Below are 20,144 nucleotides of genomic sequence, written 5' to 3' on the forward strand. Positions count from 1 at the left end.
CACTCGTACTAGACAAAGTTTTCATCAGCTAATTACCAAGAAGTATGTCTCACACAGGAAAACAGTCAGTCAATCGATGATGTCAGTTGGATAAACCAATCCAAAACAATATTCCAACCCACCTAATTTTGATTGAATAGTCCACAGTATTCCAACCCATTTAAATATGTGTGAGTGAGTATACACATGAGAACTACAGTATACAGCTTCACATTGTTCCACAAAGAAGAATTTGAGCAGTTCTTAATGCATAATACACAGTCTCCTAGAAAGAGTGAAGACGGAGAGGTAAAAACTTTAAAGTCTGAGTTTTTTTCTTTTCTTTTTTAAATTAAGACATTTTATCTGCATGTTGTCATGGATATATTTAGTGAATGTATGCACAAAAAATTACAGCTTATTTAAATTTAGATACCAATATGAATGGTATTCTCTGTAGTTATCAGATTAATATGAACTTTAAAACTTAAACATATTTAAGTGTGCACAGTACAGAATATATGTATATATGTATACCCAGTCTATATATCTGATTCAAAACTTTGTTAATGTAGAGTTCTGCTTAAACTTTAAATCAATAAACAACAAGATATGTTAGTACTATATATATATATATATATATATATATATATAATAGCACATATATATAATATGTGTGGCTGAACAACCACACTGGATGAGAAATTAGTTGTATTTACCTGTGCCTCTATAGCAATATACACCCATACTGTACTTACATGTCTGATATTACTGTGATGGGTGCTACATAAGAATTTATCTGGCTATGTTAATACCTCTTATCTATATACATACCTATCTACTTTACCTGTCAGTACCTGAAACTCTAAACAAATATTGTCATCTCAAATTATATTTTCAGTCAATTAAACTTTTAGTCCTATTTCAGACTCACTTTCAAACTTACTGTAATTACAACAGACTTTGGGCTGTTCATGAGACCCAAGATATTTATATATAGCAGGGGTTGTGTTACAAAGATGTGTTTATAAGAATGGCTGCAGGGTTTGTAAAGGAAATGCTGACAGACCCTTAAGTATAACAGTATAGTAACTGAGGTCAGTAGAGCTCAGATTAGGGTGTACTGCAGATGCTTTTTAATAGAGAAAAACTCTTATAAAAGAGCCCTATTGAAAAAAGAATTGCACTATGTAACATTTGCAAAAGTCTTGTTGATTGCTCAAATACTTCTGTATATTTAATTCATTTTCACTATATTATTCCCTGCCCTTCCTCTCAGATCTCGTGCCTGTAGTTGTTTTATGGGAATTACAGATCTCACAATGCTTATATTTATAATTTACTTCTTCCCACTACAAATACCTTTGAAGATAATATACGGAACCCTACTGGTTGTAAGATATAGGATGACCATATATAAAAATACAAATATTATGTGTGCATGTGTGTATAAAAGAAAGAATGCACGTAAGAAAAAAAGAACAAAAGTGATCTTAAAGATATCTCTAAAAGGCAGTTAGAAAGAATATTGAAAGTTTGAGGTGTTAAACTGATAAAATCCAGTTTTCTAGTTTTTCATTATAATGTCAAAACATAAGGAAGTTTTCTCAGTTAAGCTTGCTAAGGTGAATAGAGTAGAAGATTATAAAGCATGTCAGGACAACGTGAGGTAACTGACAAAGAATGATTTTTTAATATGGGGCCAGATCTACAGCTGGTGTTAATTGGCGTATGGTTACTGGTAGAGGATCTGGCTTTTAATAGTATTTTAGATTTACTCTTCCTATGTAATCACCTCTTCTGATGTCATGATTGTACTATGTGGTTTAAATGAATGAAACAAAAGGAAAGTGCTTTCTAAAAACAATGGGCCAAATCTAGAAGACTTTACTCAGACAAAATTTTTATTTGCATCAGTGAGAGTTTTGCCTGATTAAGAATTGAATAAAAACTGAATCAGAGCTTTAAGATTTGGCCAGTTATATATAACACATTTCACTGTCAAGCACTTTTCAGTCATTACTTGATTAATCCCAAACCTAAATAGATCTGTTTGAGAAGTTCTGGGCGAACACTAGGGTAGAATGAGGCATATATTTGGATAGGAAGGCAGTATCTTAATATGACACAGATATGTGCTGTACTGTCTCCTGCTTGTGTCTTTCTATGCTTTGCTGCACTGTGCAGCTGGAAAAAGTGTTATGTAGTACTATATGGCTCCCCTCGTCCGTCCCCTCAACAAAAAAGGTTTATTTTGTTCCCTTCAGATTTCTTGCCAGTGTTGACAACTTTTGAGCATTAAAAAGTAAATGGAAAAGTAGCATCTTTTCTCTTTTTTCATTCAAGACAGAACAATGTTAAGCTCCAAACATTCAGATCCCCTGTCTTCTTACTCTCCCTCTCCCTCTCCCTCTCCCCCCCCCCCACTTTTTAACATCTAATATTGGATAGGAGCAACAGCAAGGTGCTTATCCAAAGGGTGAACTCTTTTCTTTCATTCATGCTTCTCCTGTTCCGTTAAGCCTGTGATGTTGTTGAAGAAATAGAAAAAGATGGGGAATTATAGCAAGGAAACTCAAACAGAAAAATTAAGAGAGAGAAAGAGTAAAGTGAAAAGAAGTGAAAGAGATAAAAAAAAAACAAAGGGGGGTGGGGGAGGGCAGAAAACATGAGTGGTGATATTTGAAGAGAGGTGTGGGTTAGGGAGCAATGAGCATAAGGAAGGCAGCTTGGCTGTTCCTCCCCCTTTCCTAATCATAGCCCTTACTCACAGACAAAACTCCCTCCCTCTCTCATTCACTCACTCACTTTAGGCCAATCCGTCCTCTTTCTCTCTCTGTGTGTCTCTCTCCTACTCTGAGACAGAGTCAGAACTCTTCTCCCTGACAGCCACAAACATCTACAGCACTTACTGCATTCAGAGAGGGAACCTGCAAACAAAACTTCACAGAAAACTTTCTATTCTTGTTCCAGAGAATTTGCTGAAAAGGCGAGGGGAAAAAAAACAAACATACAAACAAACAACAAAAAACCTGTGTGTGAAGAGAGAGGCAAAGCAGGGTCTTTTAAAAAGGGAATCACAACAACTTTTGCTGCCAGGATGCCTTTGCTTTTGAAGAGAGGATTTTTGTTGGTGCTTTGCTGGATTATAGCGAGGAGTTCTCCAACCCCAGGATCTGAGGGGCACAGTTCAGTCACCGGCTGCCCATCGTGTGCCCTTGCCACGCTCTCAAAGGATGTGCCAAGCTCACAGCCTGAGATGGTGGAAGCAGTAAAGAAGCACATACTGAACATGTTGCACTTGAGGGACAGACCTAACATCACTCAGCCGGTGCCCAAGGCAGCACTTTTAAACGCCATAAAGAAACTCCACGTAGGAAAGGTGGGAGAGGATGGCTATGTGGAAATAGAGGATGACATTGGAAGAAGAGCAGAAATGAATGAACTTGTAGAGCAAACTTCAGAAATCATCACATTTGCAGAATCAGGTGAGTGCTAGAAAAAACTACTGTAAAATATCTTTCTATGCCAGAACTGCAATTAACTTGTTTCTTCTCCCCAACAATAATATTTTCTGTAAGATTATAGGGAGAAAGGGGAAGGGGGGGGTGAAGGGAAAAGGACTGTAAAAGAATTTGATTCTACCTGCTTTAGTCTTGGCTACAGCTTACTTGCTTACACTTGCTAAACTCACACAGCCAAACAGTAAGTAAGCTATCTAACCAATCTTGAGCAGAAAGCCAGGCTGCAAAGGAATCTTTCCAAACCTTTCCAAACCAGAGCAGTTGCATTGAAGTACTGGATCCTCGGTCTGATGGTGAAAGGGAAAGAGCTGCAACCTCTTAGAAAGTTTCTGATGAAAGAAAGGGATCTAAATACTATTTTTTAAAATAAACCTTCCTTGTTTAAAAAAAATACCAGTAGGTGTAACACCACATGGAGCATATTTAACTTAATACAAGTGGGAGGGCATTTTTGTTGTTTAATTGGCACAGCATCCTAGGCAATACATTGTTTCAGCGACTGTCAGATAAACTTCAATAGAATCAGGACAAATACTTGTAGATGATCCAATTTGTAATGCTGACCTTTGCATGCTGGAAAAAAAAAAAAAAAAGAGGAAAGATTCTGTTCCTAAGTGCTCCCTGCCAAAGACTGCAACCTTGACAGTGTTCACTTTGAACTACTCTGCTCTCTTTAATTGGTAAGAATAAAATGTTCAGTGTATAGAATTTACTAACTAGTTGCTCAAAACCTCATCATGTGCCTATAGGAAGCCGCTGTAACATTCTCCCCTAAATGAGTAGAACCAGAACTCAGTACAATGGAATATATGTGTATGCATGTACATAAGATTGTCTACATCTTGCTATAGCTGTATCACCAATCTGGAGAGGTATGAAATTGCTAATAGCAACTCTTTTTATGATGCTGTCTAGCCAAAGAATTTTTCTTGTTGCCAAGACAGTTTTAAAAGAATGTCACTGTTTTGTTTGATATAGCATATGGTAGGCAAAGTATGCACAGGAACTCCAAGCATTTTTGTTTAAAAGTTTGCTGCGGCAGTATAAACAATTAAGACAACACTCAGAGTTTCCAGTCCTGAAAACCTGTTGACTCAGATGTTCTGTTTGCAGGCAAGCCACACACAGAAGTGTGCATGCTTTTAAGAGCAGACATTCCTGCCGGCTGTATGGCTTCCAACTGTACAAGAAGCCCTTGCCTTTGGCGTCCTTGTCAATGCAGCCGTTATCAGTTCTTTCCCTGGGAAGAGTCATGCTTTTCTTCCCTTGTGTGCTCGCCATTTCAAACATTGGATAGAACATCTCAGTGCAAGTGAACACTTGAAGCAGCTGTGGTTTTCTACCTGTTTAAGGAATGGACTTATAGAAGCAAAGAAATCGCTAGGCTAATGAGCAGACTTCCCACCTGGTTTTCAGCACCTCTCTCAAAGCAGAGCACATATGGAATGAATAGTGGTTTCTGTTCATCCTGTGAGTCCCAATTATTTGTAAACTCGTTATTGTCTTTCCTGCGCCCTGACGCAAAGGAATTCTGAATTTGATATATGCCTATTAAACATGACAGCCTTAAATTGCAACTCCTAATCCAATTGGCTTAGAGTCACATGACCAAAAAGAATTGTGCCATTGCCCACAGACTGGCCAATAATCCAGCTGCCCATTTCTCTGTTAATAACTACTGAATGCTCACACAACGCCAGTTTGATTTACATCCATATAATGATCAATATTAACAACAAAATTAATGTAAGAAGATTTGTGGTATCTAGTTCTTTAGCAAAATGCAGGATGCAGAATTTTATTCTCTTGCCTTTTTGCTTCCATTGATGCACTCCACCTTCTTGGAGCTATGGCAGGTATCTTCTAAGAGATGTTTGGGGCCTTTTTTTCCATATCAACTGGACATTTAGCTGGAAGGAGAGGAAGGGAATTTTTTTAGAAGTGTTTAATAAAGTAGACATGTACAAGAGTCTAGGTTTATAATGAAAAAAATTGACTTCCAGTAGGGAATAATATCTGTAGGATGGGGTCATTACTGCTAGTCAGTTCTTTAACCTGCTGAACAAATAATTTTCCTCTATAAATTCAAGATCTATTAATAATACTTTACAGCTGAATAACCCTTTCCATCCATGGAGCTCACCGTGCTATCCAAACACTAATGATTTAATTCAGCTTGACATCAGCTCGCTGACACATACTCACTTGTAAAGATGGAGGTTAAATGCTAAAGCAGTATTATTTTCCCTACTGTGCACACGTGGAAACTGAGGCAAAGAGAATTCAAGCCACTTCTCTTAGGTTGTAAAAAGAAGTGTGTGGAAGAGCCAGGAACAGAACACAGATCCATGGGCAATCTAAAAACCACCATCATCTAAAAAGGAAGCAGTAGAGAGTCCATCAAAATGAATGGAAACTTGACACAAGTTATATCAACTAAATGCTGGTGAAAATAAGAGTAAGAATTTAGATTTTTGTTTGTGTGGGTATGACCACACACAATCCTATCATACTTCACCCTTTCAGGAACTGTGGTTATTCTATACTCACAAGCATAAAAAGAGATATTTCACTTTTCATTGTGAAATCGCCTCCAGCTATTGCACACAAATATACAATGAAAATGAAGTATGCACACACTACTCTGTGCATCTATTCTGTTTTTCAAAATCTATATTCAAGCTGATGTTTCATAAAACAGAGAGACTAAAATGAAAAATAGTAGAGGATATAGATAAATGGGGGGCGGGCAGGGAGAGGCTAGAGTAAATGTATTGAACTCATCTAAAGCACAGGTGTCCTCATATCCTTGAGATCAGCAGAAGTCTTGGCAGGTACTTTTCACTGCTACAATTCCAGGCACATCTTTGTAAAACTAATGACCAAGAGTACTGGACAAAAGTTTATAAGAGAACCCTATTGTACCCTGGCATTCTAACAAATAAAACATGAAAATGATTTTCTACTTACATATCCAGCTAAGATTACTAACTGAGATTAGTTCTGCTAGGAGCATCCTTTTGCCAAAACTCTGCGGTTTACTTCAAGGTCTTAAAAGTTGTGTTAGAGAAAAGGGGGGAGGGGCAGACATATATGTTCTTGACAGGCATAGCCAACAAGTTTCCATTACTTAGATAGCCAATGCTTATAAAATCTGGTTGGCTACTAACCCCTTTATTATTTTTTTTAAGTAGATAGCTTATTAGCCAGTCAACTACTAAACCCTGGGATAGTTCCAAGTGCATATACTGATCCTGGCAACTAAATCAGCACTGAAGGGGGTTGCTAACATCAGCCACTGGGTAAGAGAGGGGAGTTATAAGCATTGAAATCCCAAAGGTTGTTATTAGAGATATCAAGAATAAATGAGAATTGTGATAGCTATTCACATCAGTTTTACCTTTTTTCGTCATTTCATGTCAAATTTAGACGTGAATTGACTTGACAGTAAAGACTCAGACGTCTCTTTTCCTAGATAGATAGCCAGCCCTGGCATTAAGAGCAAAGTGTTTGGTGGGAATGAGGGGGGAAGAAGGAGGATTGGTCATTTATCCCTCTCAAATTGTTTAATCAATTGCCTTTTTAAAAGAAGCTTATTTAAGTGTATATCCTTCTGTGCTCAGTAAAGCACTCAATGGCCACAAGAGGGCACAACTCTTCCAAAGGCTTTTCAGTTCATGCATGTTAACCTTCCTGCAAGCTGCTATTTTACCTAATTGGATCCTGAATCCCAAAGATCTTTGTGCTTATCTGTAGCCTCTGAGTGGAGATCTTGTTTCTTCCATCTAGTTTAAAAGGCAGAAATTCACTGGAGTGGAAGATTACCGGAAAAATAATGCGATGTAAGGAAACAGGCAAAGGAAGGGAAAAAGATAAATCTGATAAATTGGTGGATGCTTACAGTCTTGAAATCTAGAGATCAAAAATGATTATTTTTTTTTAAACAGACACTGAGAAATGTGACCGTGAATCATCATCTGAGCTGATTTTATCACATTTGTTCTAGTGTAATCTCCTTGGCTTTCAGAAAACAAATCTCTTTCCCCTTGGTTTTTTCCCCCACTTTGGCATACTTTATCAAAGCTTCCAAGTCTAACAAATGAAAGCAAATTACTTCCAAGAGAGGAAAACCCCTCTCAATTAAATGCATTTTACTGAAACAAAATGAGAAGCTTCCCTAGGGGTTGGGGTGGTTGCGAACAGTTTAAGAAAGTGCAGGTGAATCCAAGAAGGAGAGAACTAGTTTAGAAAAGGTATCTGAGAGAGCATTACTGTGCGTGCAGACATGTATGCACTTGTGTCTGCAAATACAGCTGGGTACATGTGGGCACACATTTTGCTTGTATATATGCATAAGTGTGCCTATGTATTTTTATGCAGATGTATGTGCCAGGGCATGCGAGCCTGGGCATGTGTGTGCATGCATTTGTGTGTGTAGTGTTTCTGGCTAAATGGACATGGGTGCTTGGATAAATGTATGTGCATGCACGTCCGCAGGCATGCCTATGTACAAATGGATGCCGATCAGTGTATATAAACTGGCCTGTAGGCATAAATGTGTGCATAGATCTGTGTCCGGGTGCCCTTAAATGTGGACATGTGTATTTGTAAGTGTGAAGTCAATATTGTTTGCGGTAACAGAGCTTTAACAATGTAATTTAAGGTCAAATGCTAATTCATTTGAAGCCAGTGGAAATTTTGCGTTTCACCTCAATAAGCTCAGGCTTTGGCCCTTACTGCACAAAAGTGCAATATTTGTATGGAAAGAGTGGCAGCTTAGAATTCAAATCTGCGGTATTATTAACAACACACAAATTGTTCTTTTGTCTTCTACAGTACAATGAACCATTTTAACTTAAGATTACAAAAATCTTACTGGTGAAAGCACCCCTACAACTCCCTTGAAAACACACAAACACACAAAACCTCATGAGGGAAGATTTTTAACTCTAGTGAAGGAACTCTATGTTGTAAGTGCAGAATGTCTCCTTTTTGGATAATAAGTAACATGTTAATTTCTGATAAAATAAAATATGAGTCAGTAGAGCTGAATTTACTCAAATTTCAGATGAGATGACCTTGCTGGTACCTTTTCTGTTGGCCATTTCATGAACATTTATGGGAATGGGTTTTTGTGCGCATGAACATTTCGGGGATGACTGTTCTTCCTGCAAATACCTGTATTCGCCTGTAGACAAGAGTATGTGAACATGAATACAAGGTATTTGCTATTTGCACCAGAAGTGCTCTTCCCTTGTTTAAAGAATTACAGTTATCCAGTCCGGGAGCAGAAACACAATCCTGTGACTTAGGTGACCAATCACACGTGAAGAATAATAAATAATTGGAGAGAATCACTGTGAGTGATCCGTAGACTGAAATACATCCACATAAATTGCCACTGAATAATCATGAATAATGAAAAAATTGTAATAATCAGTCTGCTTAGGGATAGTTGCCAGACAGATAACAAGGCTAAATTCACTGGATAAACTGTGACCAATTCCTCTAGCTCTAGTGGTCACTCATTAGTAAACCTTTCAAGCAATTATCTCTCAACCACACTCTTCTCTTCATTCGCTCCAGAAGAACCTTTCTACTAACCTATTTCTTTTTCTCTGTCTCCCGGGGAACGAAAATGAGGAGTAAAGAGAAGGATGCTTTTGAATGTAATTACAGATTGGCACACTGTACAAATCGTCCCCCTCCCCCCAAAATCTAAACATAGACAGTAGTAAAGTTAGCAACTTAAAAAAAAAAAAAAAAAAGCTTGCTTTATAGGGAAAAATAGTTCACTTACAGTATAACATAAAAATGACTCAAAATGAAACAGTAACGAAGAATGGAAATTTAAAGTCACAAAGCTCTCTTACACAGTGAACATTTTTCCATGGCCAATTTAAATACCGTGTATTAAGAGTAAGCTCCACTATAATGGTAGGAAGTATAATTGCTTCCATGGGTGATGGATGGGCCTGGGAGGGGGGAAACAAAGACTTAACCATTTAACAACATTTGGTTAAGGAAAAACCTGCTATAAATGTACTATCATTTTTTTCAAAAAGAAAAGGAGTACTTGTGGCACCTTAGAGACTAGCCAATTTATTTGAGCATAAGCTTTTGTGAGCTACAGCTCACTTTTCTACAGTATGCATCCGATGAGGGGAGCTGTAGCTCACGAAAGCTCATGCTCAAATGAATTGGTTAGTCTCTAAGGTGCCACAAGTCCTCCTTTTCTTTTTGCGAATACAGACTAACACGGCTGCTACTCTGAAACCTGTCATTTTTTTCAAAAGATCTTCTGAGTTGTACAGTTTAGGCCCTACCTGTGTAGGTGCACACAGCTCAAACTCAAACTCAGGGCCCTATCCTGAGGCACAGTGTAAATCCTAAGTCAGAAGGCTGGAACTGCATACTAAGGGACTGCAACTTGGCAGAAGTGAGGAAAGGATTCATGAGCCTCAGAGTGCACTTTAACACCTGCAATCCTCTGGCTTCTATTGGGAGACCTAAGAGGGAGGAGTAAATGCAGCCCCATGCAGAGATTTGCTGCGTGGGTCCACCAACCGCCTGGACCCACTGGCAAAGCCCTGTTTATCTGTGACATGCCTCCTTTCCTTCTGCATTCTCCTGGGGGACACCAAGCACACAAAAGCCAATTCTGAAGAATGAAGAGGTTTCAAAGTCCCCCACCTCCCAGCTCTGGCATGGGTTTTTCTAGTGATTTGCCACCTTCCCTGTCCACTCACCCCCATTCCATGCAGTCAAAAAAAATTAATTCTTCCGTATTAGGTCATTATACACAGACATAAGCAGCCTTATGATTGTCCGTCCAGTTTTTGCAGCTTGGTATGTGGAGGATTTAAATGTATCCTTCGTTCCCATCACATGTTCAGGCTCCTGTCCTTAAAGGTATGCAAGCAATATTGAACGGCAAAAGATGATAGCAAACTCTCATTAAAATATCAAATAGTGTTGCTCTATTTCCCTCCCACTGAATAATTCCTTCCTTATAAAAGCTTTTACCACATAACATAGGCAATTAATGTTTTATTTTTCACTTTTCTCCACAACTTTTGCCAACATATTTAGCTTTGCTAGAAGATTTCTGTTTGCTCTTTAGAATCAGGACCTTCTTTGTGGCAGAGACCAGCCACAGCTGGGAAGTAGGGATGTGGAATCAGACACAAACAACCCCAATGTTTTGTTAAGTAAGGGGTGAGAGGCACTCAGACCTGGGGTTCTAGAATAAGCACACCTCTCCCATCTTTAGCACTTTCTCCTGTGATAACACAATCTAATATTTTGTCAGTATAGCTCAGAAGCACTGAAGGGTGAAGGGGTCAGCAGTGTTGGATTGTGGGGTTTTCCACATGAATCAGGCAGGAGGAACAGGGTAATTAGAAATGGAAAAAGTCGCTTGAAAATCAGCCACAGCAGACAAGGAAATACAAAAAGAGGACAACGAAAGTATTGCTGTAAGCTTGTGATGAAATGATACCACCCAAAACATTTAGTGAGATCTCTTTTGCACTTTCAGTTATCAGACAGACTACAGCATGCTTTTTCATTAGAAGGCAGTGTACATTTCCAAAGCATTACGCAAGGTTTTAGCTGAAGCTAAATCCCTGAGCAATGTTTGGGGGAAAACAGGACTGCAGAATTTCTAACCTAAAACACTTGAGATGTGATTCCTCTTCAGATATTTATGGGCTTTTTTTTAAAAAAAATGACTCTTATATGGTGAACGTTCATTCACATTGGGCCAACTCTTGAGGTCTTAACTCAACTTTTACTCAGGCAAAACTCTCACTGACTACAATAAGAGTTTGCCCAAAAGAGGGACTTTGTACAAACCAAGTTAGGACTTCAGTATTTGTACTGTTAGTTCTTTCTTAGAAGCGGATTACAAAAGATCATAGTTAGCTGATTCGGGATTTGCGGTGAATTCAAGAGAGTTTTGATTTTTCCCCACCACTATGTTAATTTTCCCTCCAGCTTTCTTCCATACCGGCCTCCTGAAAAGGGATCTAAAAAAAGGTTTCTTTAACATAATAGAATTTTCTACTAAACAATGTGGGCTTGAGGACTGCATAGAAATTTTTTTTCATACAAAAGCATTAGGACCGTTTGACTTTTTTGCATCTCCTTCTTTCCTTGGAATTTAAATCCATAGTTCTTAATGTTGGTATGCTGTTATGGCATTAGACTTCATTTTATGTTACTTTGCAGCAGCAGTTCAGAAGTGAGATAAGGTAAAAGCACTGAAAGCCTATTCAAATACTTCATGCTGTATTATTCAATTTTTTTTATTACTACTAGGGATTTAATTCAACTTTTAGAAATATGGGGACTTATGAAAAACGAATTTTAAAAGATCCAGAGATTTTGTGTCTTTCATGCAACATCCGTTCAAACTGAGTAACTAAATTGTTACACATACTACTCATCAGCCTACAATCTACTTATGGAAGTATGTCACTTTATAATTATTCTCAGCTCCCATTATAATGCTCAGAACAGAAATGTTAAATATTGCATCTTGACACCTAAGAGTATTAAGTAACCCTTTAATAAGTACTTTCTTTATAAAGCCCCTTTCTCATTATACATTAGAACCAAAAGCCTAGATTTGAATTCCCTTAAATTTAGAGGTGTTTCATATCTAGATCCAGATCCAAATCCAAACCTGGAGCATAGTTACACTACTCTAAATGCTTTGCTCAGAAGTGCAGGCGCATAATGAAGGGGGTACGTGCATCATATATCTTGAGAGATAGACCATATAAGCCACAAAATTCAATTCCTAATCCAGAACTCTTGCACATTTTGGGGTGCTCTGATTTAGGTTTTGGTTTGGCCCATTACAAAGACATGGGCAAGCTATAAAGTTGGAGTCCAGATCTGAACTTTTCCAAATTTCTGGCATATATGGAGTTTTGGTTAATGCCCATCTGTATCAAAAACTTTCTGCACTTATAAAGCAGACAGCTTTGCCATAGTTTGTTTACTGCCCAAATGGAAACATGAGCACCAGACATGCAATAGCAAAAAGGGCTAACTCATCTCCTTTTAATCACTATCCAGTGACTGTCATTCTCAGAAAACCTCACATCTCAAAGCTTTTGTCAGCTTGGATTGGCACACTAGAACTCTCTGGTCTCTTTTCCCAAAACTTCTTACAAATTTTAAGTGAGAAAAGATACACCTCTGAAAGCAGTACCTTACCCCACAGTCCTGTTTAATTCCGTGAGAACCACATTTAACCCGCTTTGGAGACAGGTATCAGCAAAGTCGATGGGAAACAATTAATACAATCCATATGTTTTTCTGTCCCAAGGACAGTTCAAGTCCACAATTTCATACTCTCACTGGGAAGGAAAACAAAAACCAAAACAGTGTGCCCTCTGGCACACAGTAATTTAGAAATTACTGTCTCTTTGACCTGGGAATTCCGTCTGGAGAAGCTGAAGATCTCTGTATCAGAAAAAAGAAAGAAACAGGTAGCTAAGAAGGCAGTGTGGGCTGCTCACAGGGTTTTAGGAGCCAGGAACTCTTGAGTTCTTACATTCACACAGGGCATCCTCTGTGGCCATAGGCAACTCACTTAAACATTGTCTCTCAGATTCCCCATCTAGGAAATGGGGATACCTCTGAGGGGTGTTGTGAGAACTAATGAGAACAATTAATGATTGTTTGTGGAATTCTCTGATGAAGAAGAGCCAGGATCAACAGCCTCGCTGATACAATAGCCCTTTTCAAGTGACCTTTTTGATGCTTTGGTTCTACCATTTCAGTCTTGATCAGTGGTTGCCCTTGATACCCTACCTCACATTGAAAGGTACCTCACTCCACACTTGTGGAGCAAGGTGTTATGCAGTTTGAATAAGGGTTCAGAATCTGTCCCTATCCATTTTAAAGTTTTACAACTATAAATTCCAAACATCTGCTGCCTGTCCATCCTGCCCCATAGAGAAAACACTTTGCCCCCAGAGTGCTAGTCTTCTCTTTCTCTAGAAAAAAAAATCCAGCTTTCCTACAAATCATAATGCCATAGTCTTAGACACAAACAAACCATCTCAGATGTTTAAAAAAAAAAACATCCAATTCATTCTGTCTTAACTACTTCATGCTTTAGCGATCAAATCATAAAACAGTCCTCACCGTTCACTTTAACTTCTGCCAGGGATGTGAGGTCTGTATCAAAGAAACTCCCCCTCCTCAGCATAATCATCATCACTGGCATCCCAGCAAGTTTATATAGTTATGCCAGAGAACCTTCCCCAGAAGGTTCTTTAGCTCATTTCTTGGTGGATTTGCTATTACTATAATCACAACGGGCACACTGTGTTAAATTAAGAACAGAATCTATAGCTAGTAGTCCAGTAGAATTAAGCATCTGGCTGCAGAACACTAAGCCATGCTTGAAATGTATAGATCTCTGAATCTCTCAATGCTAAGAGAGATATTTAAGTATTGCTAGGTTTCTGAAACTATTGGCATATACTTCCTTGGTGTAAGAATTTAATGAAGAACGATGATGATGTATAGGGGCCAGATCCTGCTTCCTTTGGCAAATCCCCCATTGACTTCTGTGGCCATGGATCTAGCCGCCCAATTTTTATCACTAGACACAGATTTTTATGTGTATTATAGATTTTTATGGGCTTTTTTAAAAAAAAACAAAACAGCGGTTACGTGCCCTGTCAGTTAATAGCAATCAAAAGAGAAAGCCGAGCAAAACTAACCCCTACACACCAAGTAATGCCCATTTGTCATTAAATGCACTGCATGAATTCACATGTATGATTAATGCTCCCAAAACAAAATTTTATATGATAAAAAAAATAGGAAAACCGATACTTCAGTAAATAGAGAATTTCCAGTGCAAGAAAAGGTAACATCAAAGAGATGTGGGAGACAGAGGGGGTTAGCAAGGCACAGTAGGGAACACTTAGAATATTAAATAGAAACATAACTTAGGGAATTTTATTCTTCTGGTGACAATAAAAACTTATCAAAGGAATGAAAAATACATACTAACCGGTTCTTCCCATCTGTTTTTATTTATCAATTTCAGGCACCGCAAAGAAAATGCTGCACTTTGAGATTTCCAAGGAAGGCAGTGACCTATCCGTAGTGGAGCATGCTGAAGTGTGGCTCTTCCTGAAAGTCTCCAAGGCCAACCGAAGCAGAACAAAAGTGACCATCCGACTGTATCAACAGCAGAGACAGCCCAAAGGCAACTCTGAAGGAGCAGAAGAAATGGAGGATGGAGAGCTGAAGGGTGATCAAAGTGAGACTCTCATCTCTGAAAAGATGGTGGACACCCGTAAAAGTACCTGGCACATCTTTCCTGTCTCCAGTAGTGTGCAATACCTGTTGGATCAGGGCAAGAGCTCCCTTGATGTGCGGATTGCCTGTGACCAATGCCAGGAGACTGGAGCCAGCCTGGTGCTGCTGGGCAAGAAGAAGAAAAAGGAAGATGATGGGGAAGGGAAAGAGAAGGAAGTTGGAGAATCCACAGTAGAAGAGGAGAAAGAGCAGTCACACAGACCTTTCCTGATGATGCTTGCCCGGCATTCAGACGACCGCCTGCACAAACGACGGAGACGGGGCCTGGAGTGCGACGGCAAGGTCAACATCTGCTGCAAGAAGCAGTTCTTCGTCAGCTTCAAGGACATTGGATGGAGTGACTGGATCATTGCTCCCACAGGTTATCATGCCAACTACTGTGAAGGTGAGTGCCCCAGCCACATAGCGGGCACATCTGGTTCATCATTATCCTTCCACTCCACGGTCATCAACCATTACCGCATGAGGGGCCACAGCCCCTTCTCCAATCTCAAGTCATGTTGTGTGCCCACCAAGCTACGGCCAATGTCCATGCTATACTATGACGACGGGCAGAACATCATCAAGAAGGACATTCAGAATATGATTGTGGAGGAGTGTGGCTGCTCATAGACACACACCCACACCGAGGGCCTCCTGTCTGTGTGGAGAATTGAAAAGAAGCTGCAGTAGAGGAAAGACCCGGCTATGGTTTAATCTTTCCAAATCAAACAAATTTAAAACAAACAAACAAAAGATGGAGTTCAAAAAGATTACAGACAGACAAAGGAAGAAAAAGAGTGCATAAACAAACAGGGCTTGAATGAGAAATTTTTTGAATAGCAGTGTGGGGAGGGAGATTCCCCTTCCTTTCAATATGTTCCATATTTTATTATATAGTATGTTAAACATTATTTGTTACAAGGGGAATTGTGTTCCCTCTCCTAGTTACCCATCAGTTCAAGCCCTGGTAGCAGCTTGCCTAACCTGCAGCAATTTGGACTCTGAGTCCAAAACGGCATTGAAAATCCTAGAAAAGCCATGTGTATGAACACTGCATTCACTGGCACTTTTCCCTCTCCCCTCCCCCCAATTTACCAAGGACATAATGAGAGTGTATGTACTGTATGTATGTTTGTGTGTGTGCGTGTGTGTATATATATATATGCCTGTGTGTGCATGTGTGTGTTTACACGAGCACACACACACAAATACACACATACATACGTGAACACACACACACAAATACACACATACATATACTTACTTATGTTGGTAAAGGGACAATATTGCGCAGGTGTTCACACCTTCATCTTCTGCACTACATTTGCAAAAAAAAAAACCCCACAAAAAACAAAAAAAAAACCAACAAAAAAGAAGAAAAAAAATGAAAAAGAATGAAAGAAAGAATACAAAGTTACATTTCGTTAAGGTGCTTACAACATTAGAACTATGCAACCTAGTTGGTTTGAAACTGTTTACCTGAGAGAGAAAGAAAAAAAAAAAAACCAGAAAGACTTTATTTAATGGAAGTAACTTTTTTTTTGTTTCAATGAGAGATACTTGAAAGGAACATGTTTGTCCAGTTACTGGAGCCGAACATTTCTATATTTTGTAAAAAAAAAAAAAAAAAAAATTTTTAATCGTTTACTATTTGCACTACAATGGTGTTTGACCTGTCTAATCTTTATTTAACAAGTATATTCGAGGGAGGTTGATTGGGCGTAGGAGGGGTTGAGAGCTGCACTTATTGTGGGCTATACAAGAACTGCTACAGCACACAAAATAGTTATTTATATTATAATAATAATTATTATTTTGTACCTTTAAAAGAATAGAGACATACACCAAAGACATTTATGTGAGCCTCTAAACAGTCTGTTTGTGGTTGGTACCGGTCATAAGTAATAAGTCAGGGTTTAGATTAATGGGACAATGGGGTTGATTACATTCAGGCTGATATACAACCATTAACTAGTTTAATTGAAATATTGCCCAAAACATAACAGTGGGATCTGGGTTTAGCTGCGGATTTCAAACTGCTAGAAAGTCCTGGGTGCTTGAGTCCAGGATTCTATTTCAGACCCATCTATGGTATAATTGTTACTCCTTTCACATTCATGACACTAAGACTTTTCTCTGATGTACAGCAGCTGTACATTGTAGGAAAACAACTTCATACAAGGGGGATATATATATATGTGTGTGTGTGTGTGTGTATATATGTATATATACACACATGGTATAAGCACTTCAGGCTTCACCCTAATGTTCTTAAAGCAATGAATGTTTGTGTGCAAAGCACAGTGTATTAAAAGATTATTTTTTTTAATGAATTGAAAGGAACACATTTAAAACAATCCCTCGTAACAAGAAATCTAAAGCTCCAGTGAACCACTTAGCAAGATCTGATGTCACCCTGCATGCAGCTTTGGGCCCTCTCCACCCTCACACCTGTAGAACACAGAGTAAAATTAAAGCAATGGTATTATTTCTATTTCAAATGCAGTCTTTAATAACAGACTGGCTGTTTCAACCATCGCTCTCCAGTCTGGCGACTCTTGATGAGTTTGCACACTATAAGACCTAATTTTCAGTGTCAACACCTAACCTGAAGGGTCCAACCCATAGGGCATAGGTAGATAGGTTTTTAAAATTCTATCACTGTCATATTTAAAAGAATGCTGAAGTAAAAACATTTGTTGTTGGGTAGGGGAAAAGGTTAGAGGGAATGGGAGAAACCTTAAGGCCTTGTCTACACTGAGTTTGGAAACCATGAGGCCTGATGCTGCAAGTTCTTACCCGTGTGAGTAAAGGTTTGCAGGACCAAGCCCCCATGTTAGCAACATCCTAGTGAGCTGTGCTTAAAAAAACACTTCTTGCTAGAAAAGCACGAACATGGTTCCCCATCTTGGCGACAGCACGGTTTGTAAAAAAAACAGTTTTATAGCACAATTAAGCCCTGTCGACACTGGACAGGGATACAGTGTGTTAGCACCTTTATGGCAAGAACCATGTTTAAGAAGTGTAATCAGGGCCTTCATTTTTGTCAGCCAAAACTCCGTGTGTGTGTGTGTGGGTGGGTGTGGGTGTACCCACGTTTGTATGAATCGATTGAGATTTTAAAAAAAAAGGAAAAAAAATTCCTCTGTTGAATAAATATCAATGTATGTGCTTATAGCTAAGTTTTCTATCTAATTTATTCCATAGTATTTAGATTGCATAGTACAGCTAATGGGTTATACATTTATGTACTTTTTATACGATGCATTTTTTACAGACTTGTTTGCAGTTTGCAAAAAAAAAAAACCTTTGTAAAAATTGTAACAATTAGGTAAACACTAAATTTGTCACTAAAGTATTCTATAAGATATCAAGGCTTTCTGATTTAAATTGGTCCCTGGAGTTTGTATTTTTCTTTAAGGGGTTACTAACTGCCAATGGAAAAAAGAATACATAAATAATTTCTCTTTACAAATTAAACAAACCAAGTGCCTGATCTTGCATCCATTGAAGTGAGTGGCAAAATTACTACTGATTTCAATAGGAGGCAACTCGGATTCTGGAACACTGGAGGCCTGATCCAAAGTTTATTGAAGTTAGTGAAAAGATTCCCATTGACTTCAATGGGCTTCAGATCAGGCTCTAAAACTGTACATCTAGCCCTCCTGGAAAGCTTGTTCATGTCAGTAGTCCCATTGACTTCTCAGACTGGGGCTTAGCTTTGGTCTATTGCAAACTGTGTGTGGGGAGAGAAACTGTATTTGCATGAATGATGCCACATCCAACACCAACTAGCTCCCACTTACATGAGACTATAGAAATGTTTTGTGAACCAATTTACAGCATGGTTAATACCCGCTAGCATATGCTATTTTTAAGTTTGATTAGATAGCAACTGCTGGCATGAACTCCAATCCTTCTGCCATTAAAGACAATGGCAAAACTCCCATAAACTTCAGTTGGAGTAGGATTGGGCTCATGATTTTCCTGGCCAGAGCAGACAGAGTCTAATTTAAAAAAAAAAATTAATGTAGTATAGCTCAAAAAGCCAACTCCCTCCACAAGTTTATATGTGGTGAAAGGGGACTGGTTCTGGAAAACATGAAACTAGCATGAGAAAATTTTCAAGTGAGGAAACAAAAGAGGAGTTTAGATGTGGTGGGTGGGTTACATGATATACATATTGGAAAGAGTGGGAGGTTTTCAAGTCAATAAGTAACTATTCCCAAGCCCTGCTCAGTAGCTTGAATTCATATGTACGCCCTGTTTCCAAATTTTAAAAAGTTCTCTCCCTTCAACTCTAGACTCAATCATGGGGTTTTGATTTGTGGTCAGAGTTATTTAAAGAAGAGGGAAATGAAAACCTATATGATAAAATAAAATCAGAAACTGGGATGTTAATCAAGACTGACTGATCAACCCTCTCCCCCCCCCTAATAATTTGCTTTAATTAAATCTACAGGTCCTCAAAATAGCATTATAAATTTGACAAGTTCTTTGAGGGGATGTGATCTTGAAAATAACCTCTCTTTTTAGGTAGCAGCATAGTAAAAGAAAAGAAAAAGAAAAGGCTTTTAAATGCTAATGTATTCCCCTCCATATAAGCCACTCCTTGTGAAACTGAAAATTAAAAATAAATTTCTTCAATATCTCTCCAGCCCTCATGCTGTAAAATGCCTCAGACCTTCCAAAATGCTGCCCCCTTCCTTGTTGTTTTTTTTTTTAAAAAAAATCTACAAATGTCAGATATTAACAGTACATCCAACTTGGAGAGCCTGTTTTAAGTACAACATTGAGATATGTATTAGTGAGGACAAATGTATTTACCTGTGATTGTCTGGGGCTTTAGTAAAAGGAAAGGCTTGCAGATAGTTATGATTCCTTTTGGGATTTTTCTGCACTTACATTTCACAGCAGAATGCTGATCTAGGGCCACAACTTGTGCCCATTGAAGGGAATGGGAGTTTTGCCATTGACTTCAATAGGAGCAGTCCTTTAACAATCACTGTAAACTAGTACTGAATCATAAATCCCCATAAATCAAGTTAATGTACGTGTAACACTACAAACTTGAGGTGCGATTAGCAGCATCCTCTGAGTTGGAGAAGCTTAATCACCCATAGAAGTCCATATGCTAAACAAAAAAATGAAGGGCTACTCTTACTCCAAATAGTCCTATTGAGTTCAGTGGGGGCACACATTTAGTAATTACTACTCAACATGAGGAACTGTGGCAGAATATGTTCCTAAAATGTAGATAAAAAGGCATGTGTTGGAGTTATTAAAACCTTTAAATTGAACCTC

At 38.5% G+C, this 20,144-nt stretch overlaps 1 protein-coding gene across 2 annotated transcripts; it reads left to right on the top strand.

The window, feature by feature from the left end:
• The first annotated feature begins 201 nt into the window (after window positions 1-201).
• Window positions 202-18,100, top strand: INHBA (inhibin subunit beta A). 2 transcript variants are annotated; one of them, XM_073329485.1, is made up of 3 exons: window positions 202-288; window positions 2,953-3,467; window positions 14,584-18,100. In XM_073329485.1, exons 2-3 carry the CDS (start codon window positions 3,080-3,082, stop codon window positions 15,468-15,470), a joined length of 1,275 nt encoding a protein of 424 aa, XP_073185586.1. In that variant the 5' UTR covers window positions 202-288; window positions 2,953-3,079; the 3' UTR covers window positions 15,471-18,100. The 2 variants fall into 2 exon arrangements, with proteins under 2 accessions (XP_073185586.1, XP_073185585.1); XM_073329484.1 differs by lacking the exon at window positions 202-288 and having other exon boundaries at window positions 2,741-3,467.
• The last annotated feature ends 2,044 nt before the right edge of the window (window positions 18,101-20,144 follow it).

This window comes from Lepidochelys kempii, chromosome 2 (genome assembly GCF_965140265.1).
Source record: "Lepidochelys kempii isolate rLepKem1 chromosome 2, rLepKem1.hap2, whole genome shotgun sequence".
NCBI lineage: Eukaryota > Metazoa > Chordata > Testudines > Cheloniidae > Lepidochelys > Lepidochelys kempii.